At 39.7% G+C, this 11,766-nt stretch overlaps 1 protein-coding gene across 1 annotated transcript; it reads left to right on the top strand.

Annotated features, from left to right (window-relative positions):
* The first annotated feature begins 10,379 nt into the window (after positions 1-10,379).
* Positions 10,380-11,498, top strand: LOC131349461 (G-protein coupled receptor 151 protein). The gene has a single exon (XM_058385175.1). It carries the CDS (start codon positions 10,380-10,382, stop codon positions 11,496-11,498), a length of 1,119 nt encoding a protein of 372 aa, XP_058241158.1.
* Positions 11,499-11,766: the final 268 nt, after the last annotated feature.

The following is an 11,766-nucleotide window of genomic DNA, read 5'->3' as shown; positions in this document are numbered from 1 at the left end:
CATTGTTGTAGACCATGCACACCCTTTCATGGAAACGGTATTCCCTGATGGCTGAACTCTTTCAGCAGGATAATGCACTGTGCCAAAGCAAAATGTCCATGCCTCGACGGTTCAGGCCTGTTAGGCAGGTGGTCATAATGTAGATTTCTTATCCAGAGATTATTAATGTTTTTTCCTTATTGTGTATAGTGTAATGCTTTTATAATTCTAATTTGCCAGTTCTTTTGTTTTTGATCCAAAGATGAATATGTATTATCATGTACATGTACACTCACTGTCCACTTTAATAGGAAATGCTGTACACCTACTCATTTATGCAGTTATCTGATCAGCCAATCATGATGCATCAGCACAAGTCATGCAGTTCAAGAGCTTCAGTTACTGTTCGCATCAAACTTCAGACTGGGGAAATCTGAATGTTATTTCAGGCTTGTACTGCAGCTTCTTTCAGTTGTTTGCTTTGGGGGGGCTCTCTTTTCATCTCCTCCTCAGGTGATGAAATGCATGTTCAGTTGTGTAAAGATCTTATAATTGGCCAGTTTAAAAACATTTTTTACCCTGATGAAGTTTGTTGTGTTGTCAGTATGTTTTGGGGAATTTTCTTGCTGCATGATGCAGTTCCTCATAATTAGATTGGACACACCTTTTTTCTGTAAATTGCTGTTTTTCTTCCCAGCATTCACAATGATTTTGTTTTCAACTGTCTTCAACAACCTGATCAATGTCTGGTTGTTAGTATACCAATAGGGTCTTTCTTTTTCAAGACATTCAAAATTGTTGTATGAACTATTCCCAATTCTACTGCAATGGGTCTAACTGATCTCTCTGGTCATCATGGTGGTTTATCCTTAAACAGTCACTTTAACAGCACAGACATGGGCAAAAAGAAACACCTGCCAGACACATATTTCAATATATTTGATCACTTGAAAATGGGTGAGAAAAAAAGGTGCAATGTGCTAAGATGTAGCCACATCCTATATTCAGTATTTGATGAAGGAAAAATGAGATTAGATTAAACTTTATTGTCATTGTGCAAAGTACATGAAATGCACAAAGCCAATGAAATGCAGTTAGCATCTAACAAGAAGTGCATAAGTGGCATATTTAACATAAATTAAAATAAAGATATACAGCTGTGTGATATGTACAGGGGAGTGGGTGTCTTTTATATGTGGTCTATATATGTATGTACAAACAACGTGCAGTGGGGAAGACATGTTAATAATACAACATGCTGAACAGGATATACATATGCAGATATTTGCATGTTTATATAGTACAACATATATACAGAATAGATTATAGATGAAATATATAGTAGTGCAGTAGTTAATTATATGTTACGGTATGTGTAGTGCAGGTGCAGGATTAGGACTCTCATTTAATCAAACATTAGAATGAGTAATGTTTGATAATGTATAGTTCACACCGACTTATTTCACTAAAATAAATTTCATAATCCTGCATGTTGTTGACCACTTTTCTTTACACTGCACTGTTCCTGAATGGTCTACAAAAACAGATGTCTCATTATTACAATCTTAAACTGTTGCAGTCACAGAATTATCTCATGAATAACAGACAATAAAAACTACAGTTTACATTTTCATTCAGTGTTATGTTTCATTTTGCCTGCAGAAGGGATTAACCTTGAATAAGGCTCCAGTTAGAATGATAATGGGACGATCTGCCAGTGAGGCAAGCACTGTTTAACTAACAGCTTAGATGGAGCAGCGAGATCTCTAAGCTAGATTTTGGAGTCTATTATGATATGGATAAAGCAGAACTGTTGGGGAGGTGAGAGGTCAGGGTGCAAAGATCACTGGGTCTGTGGTCATGATCATGGGTGGTCGATTTGTCTCTTGTTAGCATCATGAGGACTTACACTTGTTCTTCCTGAATGTGTGTGTGTGTGTGCATAAAGGACAATAATATTGCAAACGAATCACACTCATTTGTGTGCTCACAATCAAGTGTACACACACATATTCAGCATTTCTACTTGAAGGTCTGTAGTCATGGTCAAGGTGGCTGAAGCCACACAGAAATAATCAATCCTGCTGAACAACTAAGGCTTAAAGTCTAGAACATTTCTGTTTGGCTAACACCACGACTGATCAGAAGGTCATGAGTTCAAATCCCAGCATTGCCAAGCTGTGACTTCTGGGCCCTTGAGCAAGGCCCTTAACCCTCAAATGCTTAGTTGTAGAAAACAAATGATAGTATTTGTAAAATTTAATGTCCTTTCGCTTCTGAGAAACTCTGAATAAGAGCATCTGCCAGATTTTATAAATGTAAATGAAACAAAGCACATGTTTGATTTAAACACTGATTAGATTTTTGCCACTTGTGAAAATCTGTTCACTGACACATCTTGTTGAAGAATTACTAAAATAAAAGCGAATACTTTTGGCAATATAGTGTATATACACCCACACCCACGCACCCACACCCACACACATACATACACACCCACACATATATATATATATATATATATATATATATATACACATATATATATATATATATATATATATATATATATATATATATATACATATATACATATATATATATATACACTATATTGCCAAAAGTATTCGCTCACCTGCCTTGACTCGCATATGAACTTAAGTGACATCCCATTCCTAATCCATAGGGTTCAATATGACGTCGGTCCACCCTTTGCAGCTATAACAGCTTCAACTCTTCTGGGAAGGCTGTCCACAAGGTTTAGGAGTGTGTTTATGGGAATTTTTGACCATTCTTCCAGAAGCGCATTTGTGAGGTCACACACTGATGTTGGACGAGAAGGCCTGGCTCTCAGTCTCCGCTCTAATTCATCCCAAAGGTGTTCTATCAGGTTGAGGTCAGGACTCTGTGCAGGCCAGTCAAGTTCCTCCACACCAGACTCTGTCATCCATGTCTTTATGGACCTTGCTTTGTGCACTGGTGCACAGTCATGTTGGAAGAGGAAGGGGCCAGCTCCAAACTGTTCCCACAAAGTTGGGAGCATGGAATTGTCCAAAATGTCTTGGTATGCTGAAGCATTCAGAGTTCCTTTCACTGGAACTAAGGGGCCAAGCCCAGCTCCTGAAAAACAACCCCACACCATAATCCCCCCTCCACCAAACTTTACACTTGGCACAATGCAGTCAGACAAGTACCGTTCTCCTGGCAACCGCCAAACCCAGACTCGTCCATCAGATTGCCAGATGGAGAAGCACGATTCGTCACTCCAGAGAACGCGTCTCCACTGCTCTAGAGTCCAGTGGCAGCGTGCTTTACACCACTGCATCTGACGCTTTGCATTGCACTTGGTGATGTATGACTTGGATGCAGCTGCTCGGCCATGGAAACCCATTCCATGAAGCTCTCTGCGCACTGTTCTTGAGCTAATCTGAAGGCCACATGAAGTTTGGAGGTCTGTAGCGATTGACTCTGCAGAAAGTTGGCGACCTCTTCGCACTATGCGCCTCAGCATCCGCTGACCCCGCTCCGTCTGTTTACGTGGCCTACCACTTCGTGGCTGAGTTGCTGTCGTTCCCAAACACTTCCACGTTCTTATAATACAGCTGACAGTTGACTGTGGAATATTTAGGAGCGAGGAAATTTCACGACTGGATTTGTTGCACAGGTGGCATCCTATCACAGTTCCACGCTGGAATTCACTGAGCTCCTGAGAGCGACCCATTCTTTCACAAATGTTGCACACATTCTTCACAAATTCTTTCAGTCTGCATGCCTAGGTGCTTGATTTTATACACCTGTGGCCATGGAAGTGATTGGAACACCTGATTCTGATTATTTGGATGGGTGAGCGAATACTTTTGGCAATATAGTGTATATATATATATATATATATATATATATATATATATATATATATATATATATATATATATATATATATATATATATAATCATGTTAATGTATGGGATACTGTATAATATAATATAATATAATATAATATAATATAATATCCATGGCATGGAAATGCAAGGAAGAATCTACATGACAGATCTGTTAATGTTTTCATTGCTTTACTGTCAAGTGTATAACCTACAGTTAACAATATTATCCATGTAGAGTTGTCACTCCACCTACGGGCAAATTCTTGGAAGGTGTGAGAAAAATGAGAGATAAAGAAATAAAGGAGCATGGGGAAAACAGACAAGACTCACAAACCGACTGCACAGGATCTTACTTAATATGACAATCATTTTTCTCTTATGTTTAGATCAGGGGTATCTAAGGTGTTAATTTAGATAAACAGGAACCTACATCAGAACAAGTGCCCCCTACTTGCCTCCTTTAATGGTGTAGACCTGGCACTGCTTGTGACTTTGACCGTGTACCTGAAACCAGGAATATGTTCATGCGTCAGGACTAATCGAAGAGCGTCTGCAGAAGTAGGCTATTATAAATTTGTTTAGTAGAAATCCCATCGTTGCCCATAAGCAAGCGCAGCAGCCAAGGTCAAAGGCGAGGTTGTGTGCGCATTAATCAGAAGGATTGTAAAATTCGCTCATAAACACGAGTGCCCAGGACGCGTCTGGAGACAGAGACGCTTATTTTAATCTATCTGAAAAGTGTGTGCTTGCCATTCACTCGCCCTTCGCCCTTGATTGTTGACTGATTTGTGTATGAACATGTACATCTCCATGACCCGGAGCGCTTATTGCATGTCAAACATGTTATTAACTCCAGCACGGTTTCCATTCAGCACATAATCACGAGACTATGGGAAAAGGTGGAGACAGTTTAGGAGAAATAGCACATTAAACACGCTTTACATAATAATAATAATAATAATAATAATAATAATAATAATAATAATAATAATAATGCTTATTTGGCAAATTAATTGTCAGAGCCACTAGGGATTATGTTGCTCCACACATACATTTCAACATGCGCCGATCAGGCATAACATTATGACCACCTACAATATTGTGTAACATTGTGTTGGTCCCCCTTTTGCTGCCAAAACAGCCCTGACCCGTCAAGGCATGGACTCCACTAGATCCCTGAAGGTGTGCTGTCGTATCTGGCACCAAGATGTTAGCAGCAGCTCCTTTAAGTATTCTATAAGCATCCATGGACACCACCTTGCAACTTACAGGAATTAAAAGATACCTACAGGACTCAAAGGATGCTTACAAGATTTAAAGGACACCTTTGATAGATACTGACCACTGCAGACCAGGAACACCCCACAAGAGCTGCAGTTTTGGAGATGCTCTAATCCAGTCATCTAGCCCTCACAATTTGGGCCTAGTCAAACTCGCTCAAATGCTTACACTTGCCCATTTTTCTTGCTTCTAACACATCAGCTTTGAGGACAATATGTTCACTTGCTACCTAATATATCCCACCCACTAACAGGTGCCATGATGAGGAGATAATCAGTGATACTCACTTCACCTGTCAGTGCTAATCTTGCACCACTGATATAGAATATATTGTGGGTTCATATCCATTTTAAGCCCAGTGCCCATTTGGTGGGCTAAAATAAATAAACAACTAAATAAATAAAAACTTATAAACAGGTAACGCAACTCTCTGGTCTTGTTAAGCCCCTCTACTTTACAGGGAGTGTAAACAGTGTGCTTTTATTATAGAGTATCCGATATATCACCGGTCCTGTCCCAGTACTGGTTCTGGCTACCTTTTTTGAGACACGATAGCTATATTCATTTGTCTATATTAAAAGTAGCTATTTCATACTTATTAGGACATAACATAATTTTGGCTAAGTCATAGTCTTAGTCCTGGGTCCTGCACATTATAGTGTTTCCCTGCTCCCAGTGCATCTGATCCATTTAATCAGCTTGCTAATGTTAAGTAGAGGAAACCTCTAAAATGCGCGTGACTGAGGGGAGTCCAGGGCCAGGTTTAGGGATCTGTCATTTTTTACGAAATTATTGAAAGAACTAGGTCTACTTGTGTGTCTCTGATAGCTTAAACGGCACTTTAAACTTTCCTAATGTACACTTAATTGTTATAGTTCCTACACAAATGACAACAGAGTCATAAACAAATGTGTATATGTAGGCTGTTTATATGAAGTCAGCGTTTAAAATTGAGGACGTTAAAAACTTCTGGTTAACCCTAAAGGGATGAAAACATCAGGAAATGGGATTTAAGTCTACATGGTGGAGCGCAGGAAAAATGACATTTAACTTGTTAATATTTTCTATCGTCAGATCAACAATAAGTTGTCCATTATTTTTCCTTTAAAGAAAAAGATAAGAATAGGGTTGGCCCAGGGGCTGCGCGCTGCTCCTATGCAAAGTGACAACCAATTATAAATGCTGAGTGAGGGGTAACGACGCCGTGCCTTCAGCGCATAGATTAGCGTAATGACTTTTCAGTGCATCCACTGATTGAAATGTAACTGGCTTGTCCGCGGGCATAGAGCAAGAAATGGATATAACAGCCTCAAAGACAATCAGCAGCTATAAGACAAAGCATATCCACGCCACACCTTCTCATCCCTGCCCATCACCTCTATTATCGCTTTACATAGAACCTGTAACCTATGCAAGCCTTTATAAAGTGGAAAGATATGCATACAATGATGAAAAAATTATTAAATCAAGAACCGCTTCCAGCCAACATAAATTAGCATATTCAGGGTAAATATGCAGACCATTTACGATAATAAGGGGTGGATTATTCAATTCAATGAATGTTAAATAGATGGCGAAATTGTGTGTGCGTTATCTGCAATGACTTCTATTTATTTTCATCTCTCCCAAATTGGACTCTTCATACTGACCGTTTCATTTTTTTTCCCCCCCGCTTTCTCTTGCAGTCTACCTGGGCAGTGCGCTGCACGCGCTCAGGTGCCCTCAGTCCTATACAGGCTATACTAGCTCTGCGCCCTGCGGGATAAACTCTTTTCATTATGCATCACCCGAGATTACTGCCCAGATTAACGCGTCCAATATGCATAACAGCAAAATAAGCGAATAAAATTTAGATTAAATAAAGATGGCCTCTACATAGAAAGGTTTTCTCCATCCTGCCATATCCGCATCCTTCCTGCTTTGTGCAGTCTGAATAAAATAATAGAATAAAATATTCTGTCTTTCTCAGTTCTAAAGAAAAGGGGTATTTTCACTTTTTCCCTAATATTTATTGAATTTTTATTTACTCAAATCCAAACTCATTTCTGTGGAACAATTAGCCCTATTTAAGCTTTCTGCATATTATGGGATACACATTGCATAGGATACACAACCGGATACCAGAAATCTGTCAGTGTAGCTATCAGTATATACTATATTAAACTCTTAAAATCTGCTTTATGTCGCGTCAGAATGAAATAGAAATAAAAAATAAATAAATATAAATTATAGAGCTTGTTTTCGGCATGGGGCATGGGCTGTGCTGCCATCTTCTGGATATTCTGTGCACTGCAAATAAACTAAACTAAATCCTATTAAGCAATAAGATTTGATTGTGGTTTATGGTATGTATAAAATATTGAGCAGGCCAATCTGGTTTTAGATAATAGTGTGAAGGCGTAATGTTCTAAATAACTTTAAGAGCTTGAAAAAGTCAGCAACTGTACTCAACCCAAAAAGCAACAGTGACTAAAGTGACCTCTGCATTTACATCTCTGGGTAAGACATAGGTGAATTTGAGTAAATGAAGTTGAAGCATAATGCATAAATTCAATGACTGTGAGCTCATTATTTAAGAAAAACAGAAGAGTAACTGTTCTTCCGTTGACTAAGAATAGTAGAGCAGGAAATGATAAGACTCATAGCAAGAATAGTACTTAAATAACTACTGAGATAGAGATATTACTCATTTTTAGTGCATAAACCCCTCATTACACAGGCAGAACACATTTGAGAGTTCAGTGGTGAAAAATACACAAGCACTGGATTTGAGTCATCACCATGCTGCAAGTGCAAATCAGATGCTCTCTCCTACGCAGTTAAAAGATTTCTATTATGGAAGATTTTGGACTGATGTCCTGGTTAAGAGGTAAGGTGAAGGATTTTTTCCTTCAATTAGTTGCCAATTTGCAGTTGTCATTTTGATCTTTTTGAACATATAGTGACATGTTGCCTAGTGTGTATTGCATAGCCCATATGTGTCATGTGCATATAGGCTATACAGTTTATTAAAAACAATTTGCTACACTAATGCCTTAGCTTAATGGTTTAATAAATTAATACATTTTTAAATGGTATTTTTTCCCTTTAATCAGGCGTTTATAATGCCTGCCAGCTAGTGTCAATATCCTCATTGCTTATTTGTTAAAAAATTTTCAAGTCATTGACAGTTGGGAACTAAACAAGCCCAGCTGGACCACAGACTAAGTGCTGCCCTCACCACATGGACTGTCTTGTAACATTTTACACTTCTATAACTTTGTATTTCTTTTTCAAACTCTACCATGAGTGCAAGTAGAAGTTAGGTCAAGGATGTATTACTTCATTCAAAATAATCTCAGGGCATGGGAATTTATTGTCCATGGAAATCAAGCCATTTTTGTGCTTCAAAAGCCTTTGAGGGAGATTTTTAATAACACGTGATGCTCTTAAAAGATGTTGCTGTATATGAAGTAGGTGGACAGATTTAGCCCCTGAAATAAAATTCAGTTTCTTTTTAATAGTGACCTGGATTTCCCAAAAAGACCATTAAGTTAATGGTTTGCCTTTTCTGGGTAGAAAAAAACTAAGATGGAGCTTTGGGCACTATGTAACAAAGATGTGGGGCAGGCGGATGCAAACACACACACACACACACACACACAGAGAGAGAGAGAGAGAGAGAGAGAGAGTGAAGTCCACATTAGACTTTGCCCAGAGCTTGATTTAGAGATTTTAGTAGACACTACCTGTTTTTGTAGAGTCGTGACAATAGAATTAGGAACCACAAAAAAACCATGACTGAAATGAAAAAAGTGAAATGACACTGTTTTAATCAGCAAACAATACTAAAACAGCAACAACATCTACAGACAAACATGAAACCATGATGCTACAAGCCAATTTATGTTGGGTTGTGCTGTATGTGCTGGGTAACTGTTATTGAATATAGTAAAATCTTATTGTTAAAATTGGCTTGCTGCAGCCATATTGACAGTAAGAAGCCAGAACAGGTGGTAGGGTCCAAAACCAAGTTTATTAATACACATCTGAATCACAATTCAGAATCAGAGAAAAACTGCAAGACAAGGTAAGTGAAACAGAGGAAGTCGTATGACAAAATTCACAACAAAATGGACATGTAACAGCAAATCACTAGAGTTGTGGATGCAGAGCCAATCCTGAGACTGCCAGTAAATTCAGAATACCCAGACAAAACAAACATGAACAAAGAAAGGATGCCTGTGATGCAGAAATGCTATGTGCTGCACCTCCGTCTGGAGTGGAACAACCAAGATCTATAAGTAGTATGGGGATGAAAAACAGCTGAGTATAATGAGACTAGTGGGTAAAATATATATATATTCTATATATATATATTTCTGGGTTATATATATACTTTCTGGGTTATCCATTTTGCTCATAGCTCTCAAAACCATGCTGACAGGTCGACTGGGTACTTTAAATTGCCTTTAGGGAAATGAGTGAGTGCACGGTGGCCTGGTCTCACATCTCAACCAGGGTGCACTGCCATCTCACATCCTAGTCCTGCACTTAATAACCTTACACCATTTACCCAAAGCCTCATAATAAACTGTACTCTATAAAATGTCCTGGAACAGTTTAATAAATGACAAAAAAAGAGTACTAAAGATGTAGAGGAATAAACAATCCAAACATCAAGATGACTATATCCACAAATAAATACATACAGTGACTGAGCAGAAAATGGTGTATTATGGTGTTTAATACAAACAATTGTTGAGTAATTGATGAAAACATTATAATTGTGATGTAAACTGTGGAAAAGAGAATGATGCTCTTTAGTAAGCATCTAGTTTTCTGAAACCTTTCCAAGACAGTGCAGTATAATTGAGGCTTTGTGCATCCCTTAAACCTTGTCACCAACTAAATAGTAAAGCTAAGCCTAAATATTCTACATAATTTAGTTTAGCTATGTTGTTTGAATCTGTGGGCACAAATCACAAACTGTGTACTCCATTTTCAGAATGACTGAAGCAGTGAGTTGAAATTAATGGACGACCTATTTGCGTCTTCGTCTGATGGTGCCCCCCAGGCACAGCGCGCATTTATGTGTCCATGCAGCAAGTGCATTTAGTGACAGCAACTGACTTAAAATAACTCAACAAACTGTCTCTGTCGCCATGACACTTTCAAACCACAGATTTGTTTCCTCCATAAAAGATTACTAGCACACCGGAGACTCTAAATAATAGTGGCCGTGTATCCGCGCGGTCATGGAGCCTGAAACTGCACTGAACGCTTGTTTTGTGGGTTTTGATGGAGGAGTTCAGCTGCTTTCCGGCGAGGACACGGCGGTCATCCTACCTGCCATTATTGCGTCGATCTGTGCTGTAGGAATAGTAGGAAATATTATGGTCCTTGTCATTCTGATACACAATATAATGGTTAAGAAAAGTGCTAATGGGATTGTCGTGATGCTCGTTAACCTCAGTGGAACAGACTTGTTGATCCTTGCTGTGTGCAGTTCGACCCGAGCATTCACTTATCACAATCGGACATGGAGACTTGGACATTTCGCCTGCAGGACAGCTGAGTGGTTCCAGCATAGCTGTTTGGCAGCAAAATCTCTCACTCTAGCAGTCATGAGCCGAGCGCGATATCATACTGACTGTGATCCTCACCTAAAGCTAAATAGAGTTCTTATTGCTGCTGGCTCTATATGGCTTCTAGGGTTGGTGCTACCTGTCGTCCAGATCGTTTTTTCAAAGTTGCAGGTGAAGGGGAACTTTAGTCTGTGCGTCACCGAGCTATCGAGTCACTCCTCTGACTTCATGCGCGTGTATAGTAAAATCTACGCTCTCGTGGTCTACGTCTTCCCGGTCATCTTTTCTGCAGCGTGCCATGTGCGTGCCATCATTCGGATCACACATGGCCACAGGGCGCGATCTGCGCGCAGGACTGAAAACCGCCTGGCTCTGTTGTGCGTCACTGCAGCTAACGCGCTTCTGTTGCTACCCGAGTGGACACTATGGCTGTGGCTGCGCCACCGTCCCCGCGAGATCTACGAGCCCGCAGTTGCGCTGCTTGTCCTCGCTCAGGTGTGCACCTACCTGACCAGCGCATCGTCTCCGGCCATTCTCCTCACCATGTTTGTGCCACTCAGAGAAAACCTGACTTGGCTGCTGTGTCGGGGCGCATGGGGGAAAGGAAAAAGGGAGCAGAGCGAGATGGCTGTTGGGGCGCTGGACGATGACATGATACATACTGATGCGCTCGGGAGACCTCTGCCTGATGTGAAGCATTTTTGGACCAGTCGGAGGAACACAGCAGTTCCAGACAACACCAACCCTTTTCCGTGGGAAGGACTGGAGCACTGCCATGCTCAACTCTAAAATATATATATATATATATGTGTGTGTGTGTGTGTGTGTGTGTGTGTATGTATATATATATATATCAATAACAAAATGCACATAGGTATTACAAGTAAAGCATACACCGATCAAGTATAACATTATGAGCTCAGGCAGGTGAGGTGAGTCTGAGCTCATAATTATCTCCTCACCATAGCACCTGTTAGTGGGTGGGATATATTAGACAGCAAGTGAAAATTTTGTCCTCAGAGTTGATGTTAGAAGCAGGAAAAATGGGCAAGTGTAA

The sequence above is a fragment of the Hemibagrus wyckioides genome, linkage group LG03 (genome assembly GCF_019097595.1).
Source record: "Hemibagrus wyckioides isolate EC202008001 linkage group LG03, SWU_Hwy_1.0, whole genome shotgun sequence".
NCBI lineage: Eukaryota > Metazoa > Chordata > Actinopteri > Siluriformes > Bagridae > Hemibagrus > Hemibagrus wyckioides.
The sequence above is the reverse complement of the archived record's forward strand: the minus strand, read 5'-3'. Positions and strand labels throughout refer to the sequence as shown.